At 40.2% G+C, this 25619-nt stretch overlaps 1 protein-coding gene across 1 annotated transcript; it reads right to left on the bottom strand.

Moving 5' to 3' along the window:
- Nucleotides 1–1448: 1448 nt before the first annotated feature.
- On the bottom strand, nucleotides 1449–24803 carry NAT10 (N-acetyltransferase 10). The gene is made up of 28 exons (XM_040560372.1): nucleotides 24505–24803; nucleotides 23919–24010; nucleotides 23186–23357; nucleotides 22761–22883; nucleotides 22000–22061; nucleotides 21108–21222; nucleotides 19651–19758; nucleotides 18694–18827; nucleotides 18237–18330; nucleotides 17748–17846; nucleotides 17078–17214; nucleotides 16438–16562; nucleotides 15874–16024; nucleotides 15320–15416; nucleotides 14430–14546; nucleotides 13393–13494; nucleotides 13210–13284; nucleotides 12676–12792; nucleotides 12353–12486; nucleotides 10402–10450; nucleotides 9670–9763; nucleotides 9472–9582; nucleotides 8206–8378; nucleotides 7556–7675; nucleotides 6437–6535; nucleotides 5964–6037; nucleotides 3418–3501; nucleotides 1449–2247 (listed from the first exon to the last, which is right to left on the bottom strand). The coding sequence occupies exons 1-28, from the start codon at nucleotides 24610–24612 to the stop codon at nucleotides 2154–2156; spliced, it is 3060 nt and encodes a 1019-aa protein (XP_040416306.1). The 5' UTR covers nucleotides 24613–24803; the 3' UTR covers nucleotides 1449–2153.
- Between the last annotated feature and the right edge of the window lie 816 nt (nucleotides 24804–25619).

Here is a 25619-nt window from a genome sequence, read left to right as displayed (position 1 = left end):
CCTGAAAGAGCTAAAGGACATGACCAACTTGGGACAATCCTTAAAAAAAAAAAAAAATCTTTTATTACAATAATACCTCAGACAAATGTGAGCAACTCTGGAGGTTTCTTTATTGAGCTAAACAAGCCACTGGAAAACCACAGTCCTACAGGTAACCATAGGAAACATGTTTTTCTTACATGGGGCTTCCCCAGCCTCACTGAAGCAGCAGACCCCTGCTAGAAAAGAGCCTTCCAGCCAGCACCCCTCTGGGCTACCAGTGCTTGACAGAACTTCTTCCCTCTCAGCTGGCTGGGGAGTGTCCCCCAAAAGGACTCCAGCACTAGCTGCAGCCCCTCCTGCCCCAGCCCAGCCTAACAGCTTGCTTGTTTGTCTCTCCCAGGACCAAGTCAGGCAGACAGTAACTAGACAACAACATCCAGCAGACTCCCTAAAGCAAGGAGGCTCTTCACCCCTTACCAGTTGCCCCACTGTTAACAATAACAGCAAAAAGAGAGAATTCACACTCACCTTTTCTTCTTGATAACTTCCCAGGCAGCTGTGAAGAACCTCATACTTTGTGTCTTCCCTGTCTGCTCTTTTCACAACTTCTTTAGAGCCTGTTCAGTGCAGCTAGCCACCACATCATTGCTGCAGGGTGTCAGTGCCACTCTTTCAGCACAGCTGGGAGATAACGGGGCTCCTCATTAAGCCTTTACGAGCTGCAGCTGTAGATCTCAGGGCTCAACTGCCCCCAGCATGGGGGCCTGTATTGCTGCTGCTGACTCACAAAGTGGGCTGTTAACCAAAGGTATATATAAAGGCTGTGCTGTGCAAGGCCCATGTTTAACTTAGATGCTTCATAAAACAGCTTCCTAGAGAACAAATACTGTGTTTTAACTGAGAAGAAATTGGTTCTTCAAAGATTTACTGGAAATAGGAGCTCTGAAATCTACAAACAAATAGAAAGCAGCTATGTATCACTTGCAGGTAAGTCTTTCTTTTCCAAATCTTTATGCTGGAACATCAAGCTAATGCACCAGGGCAGTATGGTTTGGGGCAGGAATGGTTCCGTGTCAGAGTTTGCCATGGTTTTGACGCCTCTGGAGTCTGAGAGCCACCAAAACTAGAGCACTGCAGTCCCAGAAAGTCCTAACTCCAGACTCATACGTTTTTACTGCCAAGCAGGAACCATCAAAGAGCAGAGTTGAAGCTTACCTGCTTGACTGGCCCTAAGCTGGAAAAGCAGATCATTAGGACCAGGTGTAGTATGATAGTGCTGATTTCCTGGTGACCTTTACACAAAGCTTTCCAATAAAGTCAAGCAGTAGGTCTAGGTGAGCAGATAACAAGGGAGACACAACAGCCAGAGCCACTCTTCCAGCACCTGTTAATCATTCTATCCTGCTTGAGAACCAGGAAATGTAAATTATTGAGCTATGGAAATGCTGAGACCTTGTAAGCAAGTGTGAATGCAAAAGAGCCTTTTATTACAGCTGCTTGAGCAGCACAGTAAGTAGGAACTATACACCGCCTTCCAAAATAGAAGTGTTCATTGTATACCCTGAATTCTCGTGAGCAAGGACTGTATCATTGACAACATGGTTAGAGCTCGCTGGATAATCAGCTCCAAATGAAAAAAAGTGAGCTGTTGCCCACACTGAAAATCCCCTCGAGCTACAAAGGAATGGTAGTACTACTGAATCAGTAGCTGAATATATCAAGATGTACTGCAATGCTAAAATGTAGTCACATACCAAAGGCTAATGCATTTCTATCATTTGCCCACTCTTTTTTTAATAAAGACACCAACCGCTATGAAGCAAGGAAGTTTACAGACTGATCTCTCCTGTCTGAATGAAAACTTTGTAGTTGCTAAGGCACCCTCATAAGATCCCAGTGTGTTGCAGACTGCCTCACTCAAGCTCTGCAATCACACTTCATAAAAAATCTCCACAGACTGTCTCCTGGCAGTATCACTGCACTTCCCTTAATACAAACATTTTTAAAGTGCCTCTAAGGCTTTTCCTTTTCCCCAGCTCTCACCCCCTGTCCCATTCCCCACCCCCCCCCCCCCTCCCCCAAAAAAAAAGTCTTCTGATTTGAAAGGAGTATAGTACTTCTTGAGTACAGACCAGTCACTTGTTAATTCAAGTTCACTGATTGTCTTTAAGTCATTTCTTCCACTTCTGCTTTATATCTTTAGTCTTCTTAAATTTCTTCTGTTGCTTGGGTCCTCTTGCTGCTTCTAATTTTCTTTTCTTCTCACTGGGAAACAGGAACAAAATATCTGTTTAAAATACACTTGGAAGCCCATCCAGCTGCAAAATTCTTGCTGTAAAAAGCAGAAAGGGTCTATGTAGAAATGTTTGCTTCAAGGCCTCCCAGAGAAAGTGATTGAGAGAAAATATTTCCAATTTCTTGGGTCGTTTAGAATGCTAGAGAAAGCATGAATAAGAGTATGACCTAGATTTCCCACTGTCTTGAGATTCTTTAGCCTGATTTGAATCCTGTAAGAGATCTTGATTTTTAGCTACACTTTGTTGCTTTTCAAGACTGTAAGTAACGTTTCCTAAAGGCAATTCATATAAGGCATCTGGAAGTTAGAGTAACTAGAAAAAATATCACTGACAGTTGTAAATTTAAGTACACAATCTTTTTTCCTGCATTAGATTCTGACTACAGCAAACGTGACAAAGCTTCAATCTTTATAAGCACTGATGAAACTCTCTCATTTCTGTAAGGCTTCTAGAAACTCTCAGCTTCCAGCATTCATGAAAAGAACATGAATACACAAAAGCTAGAAAAGAGATGCAAAAAACATCACATAATTACTTCAGCTTTCAGACACCAAGGGAAGGAGCAAAAAGCAAGCAGGCCAAGTCCCAACTATAAATTCCCAAGGAAGAGGTGAGGAAACACTCCATGCTGGGCAAGGTAAAAGAAATAAGATGGATGAAAAGGAAGGAACTGCAGAAAGGCACACTCAACATTTTGCAGACTTAAACTCAAATTTGAAAGAATTCTCCTTAATTGAATTCCCATTTTCTCCAATGGGAATATCATAGGCTTCCATCCAGTGCTAGCCCCCAAGGCAACAGGACAGTAATGTGGAATGAGTTCGTTCTTTAAAAGTGACCCGAGGGAGAAATAGCACCAATTTGTGTGGCCAAGATCAAGACTTAACCGTGCCAATAGAAAGAGTTGCTATAAGCAATTGAGTTATAAGCAGACAGGACTCTAATCTAGAGCAACAACACACAAGCCACAGAAGCACTCTCCATGAGAGGAATGCTCACGCCCTGATTTCTCCAGGAAAATCGTGAATCTACCAAGGACATTATTCATTTTATCTTCGGCTTCACCCTTTTGGGGAAAAAATGCAGTAAAGCTAGCAGGACAAGAGAGACCACTGTAGAGTATTTCAACTTCCCTAACCTTTTCACACTGACGATAGAAGCGTTCTGTCCTGCTTTACTCAGCACCTCATTCCATTCTTCATCGTCCCCCCGGATAATATATCTAAGTGAAAAAGGTAAAGGAAAATTCAAGTAAAACTGCCAGCTCAAAGCAGGAAAAAAAAGTGATTATATTGTCAGATACACAGTACACTTCAAACAAAGCTACTGCATTAGCACCCAACAAAACCAGTAGTTGGAAATACATACAAAACTAGACTGGCAAAGAGATACAACAGTTCGTCACGACTTTATCAGCAGACTCAATCTGAACTAGGTCGATAGCAACCAACAATTGTCTTCATCCAAAGCTGGTCAATAGCAGATGAAGCTCTCTCAGGAGCCACTATTGTAAACATCACAAAACTGTTCTATGAAAGCCTCTCATCAGAAAAGCAGAATGCTTAACAGAGTATATCTTTTATAAATGCAAAAAATAAGCCACAAAGGTGTTAGTTTCCATAGCAGTGGTGTATACTTCTCTGCCCGCTAGATTTCTTAAAACATAAGCTTTCAAACATTACAGCTATAAGACCGACAAACACAATCAGAACTATATTCACTATATAGATTTTGTTTTTAAAAGGTTGTTTGCTTTCTTGTTTTCTTTCCTTCCTCCCCTACAAAGGAGAAGGATGATTGTGGTAGTAAAGGAAGAGGCTGCAAAAACCAATGGCTTATAACAGAAAGGTAAATTAGCAGCTGCTCTTAGCCAGCAGTAAGCTTGAATTGTAGTTTTTCTGCATCCATCCAGGAAAAACTGAAGACCTGCAGGTTTCTTTTGGAAAGAGAAACTAGAACAGCAATTGCTATTCAACTAAACTCATGTGCTGTGCTTCCTGTCATTATGTTCAAGTACCCTGAAAATAACACAAATTTAACTAGGCAAAGCAGTCATGTAGCAAAACTAAGTTGTTTTTCTCTATCTCAAGTTCTTAGAGATTCAGAATAGATTAGCCTTCCTTCATACAAGGCGAAACAACACTAGACAAAGACATATCAAACAGCTCTGTCTGTTCTGTTAGCTTTATATAACCTGTATTAAAAAGTGTTCAAAATAGATTTTTGGCCCTTTCCTTATAGAGAAGAACATGAATCTGTTTCTGGATGAAGGAGCATGGTCCAAAATGACAAACAAGTATGTTATACTATCAAATCTAGTAATTAGAATTAAAATTCTTTAAAAGTTCTAGTTATCTTGTTTTCCTAGTGTGATTGACTTACAAGTCACTTCAAATCACATCCATTTTTGTCCTACCCTCAAATGAGAGGACCAAAGATTCCTTTTCTCAGATCTAACAGATGAGAGAGAAAAGGAAGAGGATTAGAGTGGCATGTTTAACTCCTGTTGGCCCAGAAAGAGAGACATCTGCTGACATTTCAAGGAAGTTGCTGGTTTGGCAGTTCAGTATCCTACAAACTGTCCAGCCTATAACAGCTAAAAGCATCTGTGCATACTGCAGTTAGTAAAGGAAGCTCTCATTTGTTCTTTTATGTTGGTTTTGGGGGATTTTGTGTGTGTGGTTTCTTTTTCTTTCTTATTAAAGAAGAGAATACTAACATTAGCCAGGTACTAATTTTTAGTTGAGTTGAAGACATCTGAATACAGAAAAGCTGGACAGCAGACAACAGGACCCATGTATCCTGGTTTGAGGAAACTAATGACCATTCCTAGAAGCACAATAAACTGTCAAATTATAAACAGTCCAAAGCCAGGCAGCTTTTTTTCATTACTCCAAATTACAGAACTATAGAAGTTACACGTGTAACATACATACCATACACAGCCAGGATCAAGACTGCCCTATAGATACATAGCAAGAGTTCCTGCCACAGTAGGAGTAATTTACCATTTAAATAAAAGACAAAGGAAAACAGAAGTAAAATAAAGTGCTCAAGACCATGCCAGAGGTACTGAGAACTGAATTGGCATTTCCACATCTCCTGTGTGCAGTACCGTAATGATGAACCAGCCCCAACTTTAATAATTCAGTTCTACAGTTCCACAGACAGATCTCACTGTTGATCAGGTGTGGTCTGCTAATTCACAATCTTTTGCTTTTTGTTCAAAATACCAGTAGAAAAAGAGACATCGGTAACCTCATGCTTGGCAAAAAGTAAAATTCATGCCTGTGACACACTTTTCAGGAAAATAATTCATGTATTGAGTTAAGCAGGTAAATGACACTGAACAGATAAGTTCTGTTACTGAATTTAACTCCTCCTGGAAAGAATGGTGTGAGTATGAAACAAAGGAACTGCTAACAGAGCAGATCAAGACAATCACTGGCTATCAGGCACATAATATCTAAAGTTTCCATTAGAGTAGCAGTATATGCTTATCCCACATGGCCACCATTGAAGATACACACTGCTATTTCTCACTTATTGATGGTGTGACATCATCATATTGTGACTACAGCCTTGTGCACAAGGCTCAGCAAGATGTACTAGTGCTGGTGACCCAGCATTCAAATAGATACCAGAGGAAAATTGGATTTGAGACTCATACAGATGAATTCTTACTGTGTAAGGTCCATTTCTTTTAGCTTCCCCACTTCTTGCTTGTGTTTTTCTTGGAATTCCTTTGCGGCTTCTTCCTAAAAAAAAGGACAGCACAACAGATGCATAAAGTTCTGAGTGCAACAGTAATCATGTAATACAAGCAAAACTCATTTCCCCACTAAAGAGAAAAAACAAATACTAGATGATCCTACAAAGCTTTTATCTTTTCTATAACTGCATTTTTATGTAATCGGTATACATATAGTTGTAATGCATAACTCCAAAATCTTTGTGGGTTCTGTGAAAATCCGTATGGCAGATTAACAAAGCATGACTAAGAATGTAATGGCAAAAGCTGGTTTTATAACTATCACATAGCGACAGAGGTGACACAGACCTCTAATCCAAGAAAATTTAGATTACAAGGCTTCTACACTCAAGGGAGTTCCATGAAGAGTGCTTATATACGTATTAAGAAGAAAGTTCATAATTACCAAATCATCATTTAAAGATTTAATTGTTGGTTCCATTACAATATCCTTTGTTGCTACCATCTGTTCCTCCACAGCCTTTTCCTGGACAGTGTTGAACAACTGAAAATGAAATAAGCCAACACATGTAAGACTCAGTATTTCTTCTACGATTGTGCTTAAAAATAAGTAAAAAATGCTGGTTGTCCCCATGAAACTCTTGTAACCTTGCAAATATTTTCAGACAGTTTATTTCTGATGCATACATTCCATCATACTAAAATAAAAAGCTCAAAGCTTCTTCCTGAAGGCAGAATTACACATAGCTTTCATCAAAAGTATAAAAATAAGAACAGCACACAATGTCACTTGCATAAATGGAGAGAACTCACAATTAGCAACATTCTATATCAATACACTGATTTGATGAACGTTTGTAGCTAAAAGCTGCATATTATTTTCTTGTATATAACTGTCTGCAAGATAATTAGATGAGTGTTACGCAGAGCATAGCATCTCTCCAATGAACATCTTATGCCACACCACAGAAACTTCAGTAACATATTCTGTTCCTTGAGAACTAGAGGCACTAGGCTGCACAAGCAATTGCAAGCAGCTTGCAACTTTTATGTCTGCCTTTCTCCTTAAAAACTCATCACGCTACTCACTTTACTGCAGACACCAGGGGAAAAAATAGACCCAAAACTTTCCAGTAATTTCACTGGACTTACGTCCACCTCTAAATGACATCAGAGAAAGTTTTTTTGTTTGGTTGATTTAAAAAAAAAAAACAAGCAAACATAGGCTGAGATGCTACCAATACAGTGAACCATCATAAACAAATGTCTCAAGTTCAGCTGGCATCTCTGGCTGTATGTTCAGCATTTTGGTTTGGGACATTTCAACGTTTAGAAATGTAACATAAGCACTCGTATTTGGGAAAACACAATATAAATCAATGCCATAAATACCTGCTTTTTCCACTAGGATTTTCCCTTCTTACAAACTAAGTTTACAGTCAATTTTTGTGGACATGTTAAAGATACATAATTCCAATTCAGCTTTCTACTAGCACCAGGCTCAGTACTAGAATTACACTTTAGTCTGATACAACCAAGACAAAGCTTATCATGATGCAATTACCTGGACTACTTTGCGGATGATTCTGTTGAAGAGGCCCATCAACTGACTGCTGGGCAGTTCTACCTCCTTTTCCAGTTGATCCAGAGATTTATGTTGTAGACCAATCCCTAAAAGAAGGGCCTGCAGAAATGACATTTCAGTTAGAGAGGCTTTTAGAGCAAACACTTATATAAATAGTATCCTCTATGCCCCTGACATTTTACCAAGTCCTTGCTCTACTCAGCTAATACAAGGCTCCTCTGGTATGGGCTCAAGCTTTGCTCAGATGCACTGAACACCCCTAAGTTACTCTGTAGTCAGCTAGCAGCATTCCTTACTTAGTACAAATGAATACCTCTCTCCTGAGGTACAGCTGAAGAACCAAAGGATTTTGAGGTGTTTTTAAGCCATAGTTCACACAATATTATAAACACACAGAGTACTTCACTGAACATGCAACAGTATGATCTCTGCAGATTTTATTCAAAGCAAACACTAAAGTTAGAACACAAGCAGGAGAAATGATGAAGAGGACCACAGAGGAATAAATCATCTGAAGCAAAGGTTTCTTTTTAAAGATGACAAGAAATAGGAAACTAGTCCAAAATTAGGAGACAGTAGAAAAGTACAAAGAGAGATGAAGCATGGCTTGCTCTCACAGTGATACATACCGACTGTGCAGCTGAGAGAGAGAGATCACCCAACTGGTTGAGAAAAAACATCCTGGCAATGGTAGGTACCATATCCATGATGAGATGATAGTCCACCATGTTGCGAGAATACATCTCTAATCTCTTCAAGTCATATGGGATGAAAACAGATTCTAATTCAACACGGCTGATGGCTGAATGATAAAGAGACATCACTGTCAAGACTGTTCTTCACAGCTCTCCAGGATCTCATTATTTAACAAACTCCTTTTTCACATCATTGACTGAAGGCCAACTGCTATCCCTTAAGTTCACTTTCCAACACACTTCAGAATTCAACTCACTAAGTATAACACTGCTATTAGGGCTGGCTTGGTTATTCCAAGTCTTTTCAGACAGAAATATAACCATATGAAGAACATTGCAACTGTCAAAACAGATCGGCTTATCAACTCAAACATGCCAGAGAGACTAAAAACAGTGAGGGCTGAGAATCAGTTTGCTCAGACTTTCAATGTATTACACTGGTTTTGCTGATAAAAACTCTCTTTGTAGCACCAACCAAACCTCTTTCACCAAGACAGATACTAAAAACCCACAAAATGCAGGTTACCAAGTTCTCTCAAGAGGACTACCCTCTGTTAGGCTTACTGAGAAAACATAAATTTGCTTTTAAAGAGGACTTTTAAGCCACGAGGGACTGTTAGAGTTGCCTTATCTGGCCCTTTTTGTTATAGTACCTGTGTGTTCACCCTAGCAAATGCTGCACTAATCCCAAAGAACACACAGTTAACTAAAGCTTCTCTCTTATAAAGACATCTAATTCGAATTTCCAAATTTCTGATGACAACATTCTCCCTAAGATCCTAAATTAGCTGCTCTGCCTATTGACCTTTGATTCTCAAGGCTTCCCTTCTAACTCCATACTGGATTTAGTAGACTTCTTTATTCATTCACTGGATTTTGTTTTGTCATGCCTTTAGCTGCTACAGTCAGGAGCCCTCTAATTTTGGAGTACTTAAATCTCCGACTGAAATAAAAAAAGCACAGAAAAAAAAATCACCACCACCCCAAACCACTACCTGTTTTTAGTTGGCAGAAAATGTCCTGTTAGTTTTTACTCAAAAATACAAGCATTTTTTTTTGGATGATGGAAACAAAACACCAAGAACAATTCATGGCACCTCACAAGAGACATCATACCATGCATGTGCTTGAGAACTCTGATAAACCTACACAAAGACTTCAAATTGCATTCTAAATGAATATGTGAGCCAGGGTACTCACGGGGTTGTGACTGCTGTTTGATATTTTTGTTCTGTAGAATATTCAATGCCAACGAAGGAGAGAACGTGCTGAACTGGTAGGAAAGCAGAGAAAGGAAGCGCCTCCTAAAATCTACAGGACAAGATGAGAAAACAAATGACTCCTGTGGACCTCTAGAATAAATATTCCAGAATATTTTTCTAGTATTAGCTCAGTTACCTTTCCAGAAGGCTGTAAGCCAAGGCTCCTGTTCAGAGTCCTCTTCATTCAGCATCTTCAGCATGATGCATGAATGCTCACCAGTCAGGTCATTCTAATAACAAAGATACATTTCCCATCATCTCCATGAACTGTGTATACTCTATGCTAAACTGAATTAGGCAGGGGTCTTCTAAATCAACAACTCATGTATCAACTGCTACTGATCACCACCACCAAATATAAAGCTGATGAACTTCTATAATTTGGTAAATCCCAGTGGTGAGAGATTTTGGCTTCTTGAGATAACCACTATTCACCAGTGTCACAAATCACAGTTATAGCTCAAGAGCCAGAAAAACAAAAGGAAAGTGGGATGACAAGGGACAAATTATTCTCTCCAACAGTACTGTAACAGCTAGTGCTTTTTTTGGTAAACACCTAGGGAAAGCAATGGCAGTCAGTTCAAGGGCCAACTGCATATTTTACCAATAACCACAATAACAACATTGAACAGATTCACCTTTGTTATAATTTTTAAGTGCAAACTACTCAGAAGACTACATTCACAACCCTAAAACTTGAAACCCTTACTTAACTATTAGACCAACGAACAAAAATGAATACAAAACAAACCCCAAATGCAGTCTCAGAAAACTTTTTTGCCCAAATCACATCTCACAGAAGCTAATGGAAAGATCCCCAGTGATTTCAATAGGGCTAGATTTCATTCAGAAACAGTATGCTACTTACTGGTGTTTGCCTTAGATAAACTGGCACAAATCCAGCACGTTTCCAAAACCTAGGGAAAAGGATAAGAGAAAGTACACTGAGAATTATGGAGCTGTTGATTTTGTAGTAATACTTGTGGTTAAATAAAATCTATCTACTGTACCAGAACAACTGTTGAAAGGTAGACACTACCCCAGAAGCTAATAAAATTTAACACTGACAGAAAGTCCCAAGAGCAATCAACCTGGTTGAGATTCTACCTTTGAGGAGTGAAAAAATGACGACTGTGACAACAGAAAATGAATGAACTTTCAAAGACTAACTGATAAGACACAAGAACTCTTGAATTCAGCATGTTTCCAGGATCTTGTTTAAAAAAATGCAAACTGGTTTTGATCACAAATACCACAGACCCCTAAAGAATACCCTGGGGAAGGTCTGAAGGATTTACAGTTTACTTCAGACTTCAATGAATGCTGACTTTCCCTGGCAAATTCCAGGTTTCACACAATCACTGGTGGACCAGAGAGAATCCCAATCTGACCTGCAAAATCCTACTAACATCCCTTTCCATCCTCCTTTTCCTTCTTGCATCTTAGTTGTGAACTGATACTACAGTTCATTTTGCCCAGGAAAAGGAGGACTAGTAATAAAAAGACCTGCTGAGACAAAACATATGGCATCCCAGACAAAAGAAAGAAGCCAAGCCCCACAGCAACTGTCACTGGCAACCCACCTCTGCAGGCCACAGGATGACTACCCATCAGCTGTGCAGGATGATGCAGATTTTAGCAGGAAGCCCTATATGTGCATCCCAGCCTCTCCTTACCCCACTATTCTTCCTTATCTATCCCACCAAACCTAACAGTCAAATAATTTTAAAAATAGTACTCAAACACTTTATTCTCATCCTCTGCCCTGAGAGAGATTGTTCAATAAAGACATCTGAACCATTTGCTTTATAATTTGCAGAGATTAAGACTTTTTCCACAATTCACCATCACATTTTGGCATGAATTTTGCAGCATGCTTGCCATGGAATAAAACAGGCTGCAGTCTCTGTGTCTGAAATGCCAAATCACACACAGCTGTCTAACGTAGCTCTTATTGGGTAAGTCACAAACTGGCCTCCTTGGGTCTTACTTCTGCTGGACTCAATCTCATCTTTTGTGAGATGGTCCCCTGCAAACAAGGATAGGCCAGCAAGGAAGCAAAGTTTTAGGTGATAAACGACTGCTTTGCTGTTAGGCTAGCAACAGAAACAATTCTGCATTATTTTGAAACTGTCTCCCAAACTTACCACACTGAAAAAGTCTGAAAAACCTAGATATTTTACAGATTCTCATAATACTTAAAAACAGTTACCATTTATTATAAAATTGTAAGTTCTAATATAAAACTATAATTTGAAATGGAGAGAGAAGTGAAAAAAATTTAATAAATGATTTTTTGCTGCAGTAATTCACTTCCTCCTTGGTGGGAAAAAAATGAGAAGCAGATGCAGTTGCTACTGACAAGTGTTTACATCAGGCAGGAAACAAACAACTAACTTTGAAGTTAGGAGCAGCTCAAGTTTCTACAGGTCACAAGAAGGAGTATTTAACTTCTTCCATTAGAGATGTTCTTCTCTAGCCTAGAAAAACTTATCAATTAAAGCTAATTAACTCTTCGGAAGGGTCACAGAGACAATCAAGAAGGGAATGGGTTTTTCCTCAGAAGGAGTTTGAGGAAAATCTACCCTGAAGGATGCATTAAGTGCTTAGGTTCAGCTCTACTGCACAAGACAAGGTCTTGCAGGAGAAAAGGGCTTGGAGCTGCCCAGATTTAGAAACCAAGTGAAGCATGCAGAGAGGAGAAAGTCTATGGGGTAAAATATCTGCACCTGTATCTACATATCATTTACAAATTACAGATATTCTATTATTTGTATAGTTATATTTTTGCACTGGGTGTAAACAGAACAAGGTCTTACTTGAGTAATCTTGGTGTTAGGCCATAAGATACCCCTAGATAGTCTAGACTCTCAGCTTGTCTCTCACTTAGTTTGAGAAGTAAAGGTGGCAAGTCTTTCCGAGGCGTCACAACCTCTTCCAATAAACTAACGGTCTGAAAGAGAAAGTGGAAGTGGGTTAGTAACATTCCTCATGGCAATTTGCAAATTAAATTTCATATTTTGTACAAAGAATAAATACAAATATTTCCTCCTTACACAGAGAAATCAATATTGAGATTTACAGTGAGAAGGCAGACAGCTTAGCACAACAGGAAATACAAGAAATGTACTGAGTTCCATACCTCACTGCTTACAGTTGCAATTTCTTTTGGCTTCTGAATTGTTTTTTCTTCCAAACAAGGGAATCGGCCTTCATAGTACATCTGCAGTAAATTCAAAGCTCTGCTGCCATAGCCCATCTGTGAATTATGAACAATGCACTATAAGCAAAAAATTGTATCTATTTTTTAAAGCAGGACAATATTTTCTTCCCCTTAAAAATCCATTAACAATCATCAGTTTAGAAATTACTCAGCCACTGCAAAAATGCATTTTGTTTACTACACAGGAACTCCATGGGGAAGAAAACTACAGACCCTGCTGAGTGACCAAAAGCACAACAAGAGCTCTGTCAGTAGCTCAGGACAGTATAATAATTCTCATTGCTTATCTCTGGCACTCTGACAAAACCAAACACCAGTGTGAACATTTGGTAATCTCACAGTTAAGTGTCACTGGATCTTGATTGTACACGGGGCCAGGTAGAACTTTGCTCTGCCTGTACAGCCATTCTCGTGGTACCACTGACTACTTACAATAGGTTTCAAATACTTTACCCCCTGATAATCCGGATGAACTGCAATACGAACAACACGCCCACCAGAGAGGCCACCAAAGTCCGGGTCTTGGAACTGCGTAAGAGACAAGAGTCAATTTAAAAGTACACAGAAGGGTGCCCTGGAAATAAGCAGTAGTGTTGAAAGACATCTTGGGTGTGAGTACACAGCCAAATTATTCACCTGTTCTGAAATGGTCCAGGGAATAAGATCACCAGAAGCCTTCTTTCCCCTAGAAAGGCTGTTCATGATAGACTGGCGAGAAATCTCTCCTTCCATGCACACCTGCCAGAAAAGGCAGAAGACCGTGAATGGAGACAAAGTGCTTTATCCCACAGTCATTCCACTACAGCATAATTAAAATTTATCCTCAGTTGCTGAGATGACTATGCAGTATTGACATGTCACCTGACCCCTACTTTGCAACATGATAAACAAATGTGTATGTGCCAAACAACAGGCTCTATCCCTAAAAGCAGTCTCAAAAGGCACACCAGTGAGCCTGCCAGGTATATCTGGCACAGCAGGCATTACAGCATGGTGCAACAGAAGCCTGAAGAGATTAAAGCATACAATGTGCCCTATATGTTTTCTGTAGTCTGTCAGCAGCAAACATAAAACCTTGTTCCTCCCAGTATTTCTCTTTAAGAGTCAAATACTTACAGGTAAACGTAGCTTTTTTTTTTCATTTAAGAAATAGTCGACTTAACTAGTTGCACTGAACACAGATAATTAAGAATCTGTGTTCTTAAGGAAGGAAGCATATAGTCAGATATCTAACAGTCAAGGGCTGAAATATCTCTACACCTCTGAGGAATTTGTATTTTTGCAGTTCTGTTGCAAATAAAAGGAATTCTGGAGACACAGAATAAGCAGAATGAACAAGCGAATCAACTCTCCTTGGCAGGAAGTTGAAATGCGAGGAGAAAGTCATTTATTTAGCCAGTAAGTCAGCTCCTCAGAAGGCTTCTCGGCACAGACATATTTTAGAGATTGGAAGGTCTATACAAAGGGATTAGCTTCACAATATACTTATAGAGCAATTAGGTGGTGTTTTTTTTTTCCCACTTTCTTTCATTAAAACTGCCTTAATATGCTGCTGTGGCACATAAAAACACAGCCTGAAGATACCATCTAGTCATAGACAGTACAATGCCGTCTCACAGTGTACCACTGCTTCATTATTGAGTTCACTTCATAGATATATGATGCTCTCTCACCTGAACAACAGCGAGTACTTCTGGTAATGAGTTCTGGGTAGGTGGAACAGGAGGCAAAAGGCAAAAAAGGTGATGGGCAGGTGCATCAGATAGCATCTGGAGGTCATTGGGAGAGTTCTGGAGGGTAAATACACATCAGAAAGCTCAAGTATTATTCCATGAGAAGAGCTTCAAAGTCCTGTATAGTGTTAGTAGCTGACTTTTAAACATTCCTCCATTTTTCTCAATTTAGGGCTACTAAGGGACTTAGAACCAGTACAATACTGATGGATGAAGCTCCTCACTGGACAGCTCATGGCTGTTGTACTACCAGTCAATCTATTTTGTTCAAGTGAAATCTCTTGCTCTCCTATGTGTAGAACTGAAATTTCTATTTTTATATAGCTACCTATCTCTTAGACTACCAGATCTAAAATATTTTTTGAAGTGTCAGACTTTTAGTACTCATTACTTCACCATTTAATGACTTCACCAGCCAAACTTACTAGTCATCCATGGTCTTGAAACTCTGAGATGAATTATTACTTTTATCAATAATACAATGATACTACTCTTTTGGTTAATTTGAGGCTACTGAAATATTGTAAATAGGAGAACAGTAGAGGGTTCATCACTGATACCATTCCCAACAAACTTGCAGGCTCATCTAGAACGTAGTCTTCGGGATTTCCCAAGACAAAAATATTCTAGATATCTGTAAATGCAGTGTGCTCAGCTAAGGCTAAGGCAGAAATCTTCTCAGGAGAATACAGATCTGTATACAACAAAAAACACCTGAAGCTGTCTAGAAAATCTTAATTAGGCCAATTCAGTTAGACTGCCCTCAACAAGCAGTGCTCCCTCCACAAAATTCCAAGCTGGACTTTTGATAGAAGTAGCACGAGCTTTACCTTGTAGTGTGAAGCCACATAGAGGGCCATCAGTCTCTGTAGAAAAACTTCTGATGCTCTGTGGTAACAAAAAAGTGTGTCTCTATTTACATAATATCTAAACACAGGGTTAAGGAAACAACTTCCCTGGGGAAAAAAAAAAAAAAAAGAACTCCTTGTTGGTTTAGGGGTGTTACTTTCCATGCAGCCTTAGGCTACATGCTGGCTAAAGCTCTTATAGTCTACAGCTCTATCTACAAGTAAGAATGACTGCGTAGTGCTCATATCTTTCACATTTCATCTGTAAACCAAGATTTCCTTGCATTCAATCCATCTTTAGGATTGTCTCTGCAATAAAACGCATTGGTAATGTCATGGTAACACAAGCCACCAGTCTTACAGGCAGTGGTAAGAGCTCAGCTCCAGAAGTGTGTTCTTAATAAACTTTAGTCAAAAGATCATGCACTGTGGTAATCATGTTATAGCCTGAGAAGCCACTACTAATCAATTTGAAAAAGCATCCTTCACCTGAAAGCAATATATTTTATCAGAATACACCATTTGAGTAAGGATACAGGTCACAAGTCTCAGGCAGTGGGCAGCCAGAGATAATTCTGGTGATGTTGAGACAGTCCAAACACAGCAGATCATTTAGCCACTTTTCAACAGGGTCACCAGGGGCATATCTGATTGACTCATGGAGGGAGACTTCATGCAATGTACGAGCTGCAAACAGATTTCAGAGAACCTCTAATATCGGAAGTTACAGCTAGCAAAGAATCCAATAGGATCAGTGTCCTATGTACGGTTCCCAAGAGATTAGAAACACACCAAATCTGAACAGAACAGAAGACACTTGAGAAGTAACTGCTCTAACCAGAGACTTCACAGCCTTTTTCTTCATATAACATCAGGAGGAAGGTACAGCAATCATTACTTGCATAGCTGTTATCCTCTAAATGCTTTTACATCTGAAAATTATGAGGAAAAAACTTACAAGAGGAGTTCCTTCATTTTCCCATACCACTACATTCCTACAGCTGCAAAGCACATGGACACATGGGACATGCACAGGACTTGTCAGGCAGCAGCACCACGGATCAGGGTTGCACACTGCAGCCCCGAATGCAATCAAGTACCTGAGGTGAGTTTAGCTGTAGCTGTAGATTTGTTCTCTGCTGTCATGGAGACTTGGGCTTGTGCACTCTGCTGCCGGAGCTGCTGAATAAGCTTCAGAGACAGTGATCGACCAGTACCCTCATACCTGAAAAGCAGAAGACAAAAGTCTGAAGTAAATAACCAAAAGGCAATCCTGAGCCATGGGGAAGCTCCAACACAGAACTATGCTGCCATCCAGAGCTGTGTGCCACTCTGAGGCCTGTAATGGTCCCAGACATCTCTGAGAATTGCTGTCTCTTGATGTTCTTGCATGTGTAGGACAGAGCAGCCTCCTCTGACACTTTCTTACATTCACCATACTGGAAGTAAGATGGCACTCTTCCCTGTCTCCTAACAGACTACAGAATGTTTATCTGCATGCTCCCTGCAGCAGAACAGAAGAGGTGTGTATGCTCAATGAACCTGCAGTGGAACCAAAAGGAAAGCACCGACTGACTCTTACTCCTGGTTATTCTGAAGAGCAGTTCCATGTGATCAGGTTATAAGCATGACCTGATTACGATAGTGTGCAGTAAAAAGAGAAGCACCGTAGGTAAGAAGTAGTCCATGAGCACTCGCACAACTGCTTCTGCAGGTAGACAGCTGTTGCTCAAGCCTTACCCATTGATTGTAGAAGCCATGAAAACCAGGTAAGGGCCTAGCAGATTTTTCACCAGGGGGAGAGGAATGGCAGCAGCTTCATCAATCACAACAAGTTCAGCCTGACCCAGTTTCACAGAATCAGCAGGGTGTATGTACTGTAAGGAATGAGAGGATATCATCACTGTCAACAACAGCTCTGGGATGTAGGGAAAGGCCAGAACTGGCAGAGATGGAGCACTGAAAAGCTGTTTGTTTTCCCTGATCTTCATGAACAGAGAAGAGAACCCATGGCAGAGGGTTCATGTTCTCTAACAAGGGCTGGGTAACATATATTGTTTTAAACATTTCCACAGACACTTTTTTGGATAGACCACAAAAATATAGGAAACCTAATCACTGGAAACATATGCTCTTCCTTCACTGTTTCTTTCACCTTCCTTTTGTTTCAAGAAGGAACACACAATAACCATGGAGGCTTTGTAACCTACAAGTTATTCACAGAAAGAACTAAAATATTTTGTGAAACTCACAAGTCAAAAAGAGGGTCTGCCTTAAAGCAAAAGCAATCAGTATAGTTACATATTACATAAAATTAACATGTTTTAAATGCAAACAACTACAACAATCAATAATGTCAACAATTACAAACAAAAAGCAGAAAGGCAAGTGTGCAAACAAGGCTGGTTACCTGAATGGTCTGTCTGTGCTCCTTGAACACGTTCACTCTGATAACAGCCTTGTTAAACTCAGGATTTAAAGACTGAATAATCTCATAGTCTAGATGTTCCTGAAAGAAAACATTATTAAACAGTATGAACAGGCCAAGATGTAAGAAAAACATTGTTTACCATTATCATCAAAATAAATTCGCTACATGTGTCCTGATGTTTCAGATTATAGTTAAAAAATTGTGTAACAAAATCTTCGGAAGCAGAAGAACTGAGGAATTATTTATTCCTGTTAAAAACTATTTTCACATATAAAGAAACCAATTTTCCTGACTTATAAATACAGAAGTAAATATAAGTGTACTGTGAGCCACTTTCACAGGGCATTATTGAACAAACTAGTAGGGGAAAAAGTTGGTGGCTAATATATCTAAATCAGAGATGAGATTCAAAATCCCTCCTAAACAGGAACTCTGTGAAAGTATTGTAAAATGGTTTGCTCTCCTTACCTGATACTGCAGTGCATCAAAGCCTTTAAATATGAACTCAAAGAGAGTGTGAAGGTTATCAGGACTTGGAGATGTGACAAAGATATTGGAGTAACTGCATAAAAAAATAAAACGAGAGTTTAACTCTTTTTTTCTAAGAGATTTTTCATATACACGGAAAGGATATGCATATATTTTTAATATGTGAGGTTGATTTTACTTAATTACCAAAACACAGCAGGTTCCTTTAGACACTTGTTTCACTTTTGTATGAGTAATTGATTTTTAAAGACTGAGGAGTTCTGATTACTATAAAACAGAAAAACTTGAGTATCAGTTTATGTAGCAAGTGAAAGATATAAGAACAACAAAAGGGAAGGATGTAGGTCTGGAAATGATAAATATATTCAAATCTGGTCATCATTTTTTAAAAACTCATGGATGCAAATGAAACTTGGAGATGGGGGACATTACTCACCCAAAAGCTACTGCTCCAGCAATAGCCAGTCCCAAAGCAGCAGATTTACCACGTCCCCTGGCTGCTGTTAATGCCACAGTGCTCCTCAGAGTCTTCTCTGAAATGGCTTCAATAAATTTAAGAACTGCTTTTGCCTGATGATCAGAAAAATGTAGAAAACAAAAAGCAGCTGTGGTTAAACTGCTTTCAGCATTACTTAGACCTACCACTAATGCCAGGTGGTCTTTCCTTAGAACAGGAAGAAGGAGAAAAAGACAATGTGGGAAAGCTGAACATTAAATCCCAGATGAATAATGTGAAAGAAGTAGTTATCTTGACCCAGTGAGTTCTTGAAATTAGTAAGGTCAAAACACAGATCAACAATCAGTACAGCTCAGTTTCTGAACGCTCAATTACTATTTTCATGCCACTGACCCCAGAATATATTCAGCAAGACAGGAAGACGTACACACCTTGCGAGCTACCAGAGGAGGAGGACGAACATATCTGGGCCATGAGAAGGCCTACTATGAAAGGGTTTTAAAGCAGTGCACAGGTCTGGGAACCTCCACACCAACCTACAACTTCTCAGTGGATACTCTGAAGAAATTTCTATAGGGCCTTGATTTACACTAGTCAGTGATTCTCAAATGGCAGCAGGAAAAGTGTCAGAGACAGGAATGAGGGCACAACAAAACATAATATAGATTATGACGATCACAGACTAAATGTGGACTTCTCCAGATCAGCTTCCTGTCTCCATTCTAGTCCTTCCACTGTTCTCAACTTCATAAATGAAATCACTGATACTGTCTTTGTGCTACCCTGTCCAACCAATTTCAAGGAATCTTTCTCCCTAAAACAACTCCCATCCATGTTCATGCTCTCAGATTTGATTACGTGCAAAATGAGACAAACATCTGCACCCACATTGACTTGTCAAATGCACAGTATCTGCAGTTTAAGCAACACACCAACCTGATCCAAGGTTTTACAGCCATCCACCAAAACTCCTACAGGTTGTGTATCCTGCAAGCTCTCCTTCAGCTCTTTCAGCTCCAAGTCTTGTGGCCGGAGGCTATCTTCCTATAAACACAATATTTAAAAGATTAGTAAAGGACACCCCAGCACAATTATACCTTTGTGATGTCTTGTGATATCTTTTATCAGACAGGGAAAGATATTTGAAAGAAAAACTTACCACAAGTTGAATAAACACTCTAGAGACAGATAAGTTTAAATGGACAGACAGGCATTTAACACTGATTTTAATGCATTTTCAAGAGAAATACAGAAGAGGTATCCTGGCTTCCCCATGTTTGGAAGAAAAAAGGCAAGTATTTTTCTGTAGATGGTAACTGGATAATGGTAGTGCTAGGAAGAAGAGGCCATGGACAAGTTTTCTAAAGAATGTAATTAATTTTTCAGTCTTCAGGGTAAGCCAAAATGTTATGATCCTCGTTATTCCTGTTACATGGGGTGCATACTGTAATTTAGAGGGAAAAACTACTGTAGCAACAGATCAGTTTTCAAGCTAATGTCAGGATTTTGAAAGCCAATCAATGAACTTGGGCACAAAAGAATTCTATTTTAAGTAGAAATTGATTCTGAATTGCCCAGTTGTCACTGATTACCAAAAGCATCTGCCTATCCAACAGATGAACATTTGTGCTGCTGCCAATGTTGTTAGAACGTTAAGAGGTTGTTTTTTACATCAGTCTTCCGTTCAAATGTTTTTAACGTCTCTGACAGAATCAATGATGTTATTTCCTTGGATACACAAATCAGTTCAAAAGCTCAAATATTTCTGTCTAAATTGCATGCCACTTTACTTTCAGCTACAACTGAAAGTGATAAAGGGATGCATTTTAACAGTGCAAGCTGTACGTCCGGCCTGTATTCAGTGAATGCCTTCTTATATTTGACATGCATAACTCAGTCAGAAACTGAAGTAAGTACCACAGTTTTGAGGTACCAGGTGTCTCCTGAGCTTGTAAGGGGCTTTTTTCCCAGAGTGTTTTTCCACTCTCCAGTGGGAATGTGAAATGTGTTTTTATTTGTCTCCTCCCAGCTGTCCATCAGCTTATAATCTCTCTAAGCACTTCTGAAACAGCAACCACAGCAGTTAAGCTCCACCTCACTAGGCTAAACGGCAATGCAGCAAAATGAATAAATGCAGGCAAGTACAAAAAAAGGCTGAGAAAAAAAAAAGAGGAGGAAAGAAAAGACAACTTTCCATACTTCACCCATATGAGGTGTATTTTTTGCAAAACGTTCTTCATCTGCTCTGCAAGACCATTATTTGATATCAATCAGGGTGAAAAGAAAGGTTCCTCTTTTTAAGATCTTGTTCAACTCAACACTTGTTCAACTTCAACACTGTTCAACTCAGATCAGTTTCTACCACTGAAAATTAGCTGACATAGTCTACTGACCTGTGACCGTGGTGGAACGGGCGTGATATTTGCAACATGACTGGAGATGGGCAAGATATTCAGCTGATCATCAATCACAATGCAGTTCTTGCACGAGGCCAGAGACAGAATAAACCTGAGGAGTCAAGCAAGGGCAAATCAGTAAAAGCAGTACCAACACTGTTGCATTTTTGTAGTTAATTAACCCTAGTTTCTAACCCCAAACATGGTATTTAGAGCGACAGCTGCTTACAGCTGGGCTAAGACAAGTTCACACAACTGGCTGTGCCTCTTATCATAGAATCAGGATGACCTATGCAGAACAGACATCCACCTACGAGGATGCCTCCAATGAAGACCACTTATTTCAGACAATCTCCTAAGACAGCTAGAAAGTGACTCCCAGCATTTAAACGAGAGGTAGCTGTAAAAAAGCATAAGACTTGAATCCACAGCAATTGTGACAAATGCAGACCGCCAAAGATGTGGTCAGTTTAGGCTGCTTATCCATCCTTCTAGTTTCTAACACCACATGACCATCACCTGCATGCTAAAGAACAGATTTGGCATTTTTCCAATGGCTAGAGCTAGGTATAGCTCACTTAACAAGAGCTGCTTATTCAGTACAGCAAAAGGAGAGAAAAGGTCTTTACAAGAAATTTCTAAACCACAGAGAAGACCCCACAGTGAGCAGTTTTCTCTTTCATAATAACGTCATAGGTATCTGAATTTCTGGTCATGTGGAGCATACGTTGCTACAGAGCATTTCAAGAACAGGACTCAGAATACTTTACAAATTAAGGCCCCTTTGCACATCCCTTGTAACATCATGCCAAAATTTTGTATACAATTTCTCCAACAACAACTTATACTGGGCACACAGCCTACATGCTTTACACTCACAATACCATACCTTTCATTAAACCGTCCTACCACGTCCTGGTGCGCCTCTGTTCTGTATCGGGAGTGCACATCCTGAAACAAAATGAAAAAGTCAGTCTGGAGAAGGAACAGTGGTAACAGTGACATGTACAAGATTATTACTCATGGAACAATCCAACATCTTTTCCAATCTTGTGGACCACGCCCTCTCTCCCCGATTTTGTTTGCTGAGACATCTACTTTTTCCAAATACTGGTTTAAAATGTACCTTTCCCACCAATACTTTTCACAATGGTCTTACATGTTCTTCCAGACTTAAAGGTCAGTTCTGTCAGTTATAGTACACTTCAAACAACCTAGACATACTAACACAAAAGTCCATTACTTTAATTCCCCTGCTAGCATTGTTACTAACAGAAATTGTTCCTGCTTTAGTGGTACGTATACTCAGGGTGAACAGATCATATTTAGAAATACACAGGAACTGCGAAGCTGATCTTGCTTAGCACTCAGTCACAAAACAGCAAAACATGTTTGTCACTTAACTTTGTTGCACGGACCAACAGTATAAATACTTTTTCAAATTACTGCGAAACAAAAGAACAGTTACATTTGTTGGCAGAACATGGGTTGGCAGAACTGCCTGACCACAAGACTCCATCAACGATGAACGAATGAAAGCTGGAAAAATGACAGAAGGAAGACCACAGCCCATTAAGAAAGAAAAAAATAACCCCTTAAGTCACCAGCCGAACCTGCCTATGTAGAACAGACACATTACACTGAACATACCATGGTCATTGTATAGAGCTGCTTCAGCGAGTTCATAGTCCTGAGGAGAATTACCACAATTCCACCCCCTTCTACTGTTTCAACAGTTCTAGCTAGCAGGTTTGGAGTCAAGGCTTCAAAATCCTAGGAAATAAAAAAATAAAAACTCCAAAGTTGCCTAGAATTCACTAGTGCAACTAGCATCTGCTGAAAGGAATGGAAAATCTAAAAACATAATTTCCCAAAGTTTGATTCAAACTTAATATTTGCGTTAACCAATTTCCCATTAAAATTCTGCCAAACAAGGCTATCTCACCCTTGCAAAACTCGTAAAAGATACAAAAGAACATCATAAATTAAATAACAGGAGCAACAAACAGAATTCCTGCAGCTTTTAAACTGAAAGTAACTGATAATAGTGCTATGTCAAAAGTTTAATTCCTTACCTGAAGTACACACATGCCAAAAGTGTTACCAAGGATCTTATGAGTTTCATTGTAATAGCAGTAGCGAACATTTGTGGCTGCTATAAATAACTCAAAAGGATCATCATCTTTTATGTTCAAGGTTCCGCTTTTAATCCTCTTCTGTAGTTGTCTCATTCTCTTCTTACGGTGGCTGGAAAACAAAATTATACAGAAGTTTTCTTAGGAAGAGGTTTGCAAAGACTGCTCAAAATCCTTCTTCTAAGTCTAATTGGAATTCAGAGCTCAGCCTCCAAGGATCTTGGACCATACATGCTGCATTCATGACATGTTCCCATGTGCCTTTAGCCCAAAGCAGTGAAAATCACACAAGAACAGCTGTTTTTGCAAGAAACCATTTGGTTGTAATCACGTAGTTTCATATAACACTTCCCTTCTGACTTTGTGCCCAGACTGTAAGGATACATGCAAATCTAAGAATTAAAATCTTAAACCCTTTTTCAAATTAAAGTAATTCCAATGCCCAGTCTGTACCGACTCCTACATAGTACCTTATGCTGATGACAACTGTATTACTGAAGCCAAATTCTAATTCTGGAAAACTGAACTTCCTGTAGTTCCTTCAAGAATAGATCTTATTTCTCCTGACAACCGAATCGCTCAACCCACACTGAGCAGACCAGCCACAGAGCTTTTGCTTCAGACAGAGCACTTATAGCACTTACTGCAGCGTGAGATATGAGGGGCATCTTACCTGCTAAAGCCCAGCTCCTTTTTGTAACACCACAGGACAGAGGGTCTGGCCTTTACAGTTGCTTTAGACAACATATGGTGAAGTATAACGACCTGCCAAAGCACAAAAACACGGAGAGAACGGGGTTTAGTGGCGGACTGCTACCAGGTACCTCTAGTCCAAGCTGCGCTGCGGTGACATCTGCAAGATAACTCACTGGGTAAGGCACGGTTTGAGCGAGAACTGCGACAGGGCACCGCAAAACTGTACGGGTGAACATAGAAAGCTCCTGCTAGGCAGGCAATGAAACGTCTTTCTACTTCATTAAAAAATAAAAATAAATCCAATTTGTCTCTACTTGCTTTTATTTAACGTTCACAGGCTCCTCAGGCGGATGTTTAACAACCAATTCTCCTAAATAATTTCCAGCACTTTCGCGTTTCCGCAGCAGTCAGTAACCTAACGTACACCGCACCCTCACTCGCAACCCCGGTCCGCGTTATTCCCTGCGACTTGCAACGCCTGCCTTCCAGAGTAAGACGCGCCGCTGGGGCGAGCCCCGAACACGCGGCCCTGGCGGAGGGCTCCGGCACGGAGCGGGGCTCACCTGGTCTTTGCCGCGGTCGCCGACCACCACGAAGAGGGACCGCTGCCGCTCGGCCACGCCGTTCTCGATCAGCACCCGCAGGCGGTTGTCCACCTTGCGGCGCTGCATGGCGGCCCCTCACCGCCCCTCAGGCGGCCGCCAACGGCCCCTCAGGCCGCCGCTAACGGTCGCCCAACGGCCGCTCCCCAGGCACCAACGGCAGCCGCACGCGCCGCACCACGTGGGAGCCGCGCGGCCCAGGTCACGCGCGCCGCAGCGCGGCAAAGGACCCCGGGCGCCGGGGCTGCCTTGAGGAGCGCCTGCGCGCGCGACTCGGCCTCGCGCCTCCCTCAGCGCCTCAGCGGGAAGCGGCCCCGGCCTCAGGCCTCCAGCCCTCGCCCCTCCTTTGTCCGAAATAAAAACGCAACGCACGTGAAAATGGCAAAGCTTGAGGGCACAGTTGTCTATTTGTATTTATATGAATTGTGAAATCCCAATAAACCTGAAGGAGCTCGTAGCCTTAAAGCTCTGCTGTGCAGTAAAGCCACAGCTGGTTCAAGGTTTTCCATACAACATTGCAAGTTGCAACGTGAAAAAATATCAGTCTGACCTGTTTTCAATCCTTGTAAGATTGCAGAAACACTGTATTCATTCGCAAACTGACAGCACCACTATCCCTAACCTAAAAGCTGGAACATTAACCCTCCCATACCAAAGCTGAGCCAGGCTCTGGGCGTAGATACATTTATTCTTAACTTTTAGGACAGCCAGAAAAAAAAAGTTTTGATTAATGAAGTTTAATAATCAGGTAACATGATAGGAAAATGTGTTTAATACTAGGGGATGTATTTTGGGATATTTTAAGTTTTAAAGTATAGCAAAAGTATGATAAAACTATTGAATTAAAAATAATACAGGCTATGAAACAATTCCCAGTTACTGAGACAAAACCACCAGTGCAACAGAAGTGGAGCAAAACAAGTCCTTAAGGTATAGGTATGAAATATTTTCTTAAAAGGACATAAAACATTTAAATAATTTATTTTTCAAGTGTTTACATAAGCCATGGACCAATTTGTTTTAGATGGAGAGTTAAAGAACTGCAGACATATACAAGTATGTTTAAGGCCATCAGA

The sequence above is a fragment of the Cygnus olor genome, chromosome 5, assembly GCF_009769625.2.
Source record: "Cygnus olor isolate bCygOlo1 chromosome 5, bCygOlo1.pri.v2, whole genome shotgun sequence".
In the NCBI taxonomy this organism is placed as follows: Eukaryota; Metazoa; Chordata; class Aves; order Anseriformes; family Anatidae; genus Cygnus; species Cygnus olor.
This window is presented reverse-complemented; position numbering and strand designations above follow the sequence as displayed.

Coding starts and splice junctions, on each gene's coding strand:
- NAT10 (XM_040560372.1), bottom strand. CDS start 24,612: ATGCAGCGCCGCAAGGTGGACAACCGCCTGCGGGTGCTGATCGAGAAC. Junction 12,793..13,209: donor TTCATCCGGATTATCAGGGG/GTAAAGTATTTG, acceptor CATAATTCACAG/ATGGGCTATGGCAGCAGAGC. Junction 3,502..5,963: donor AAAGAAATGGACCTTACACA/GTAAGAATTCAT, acceptor TTTTTCACTTAG/ATATATTATCCGGGGGGACG.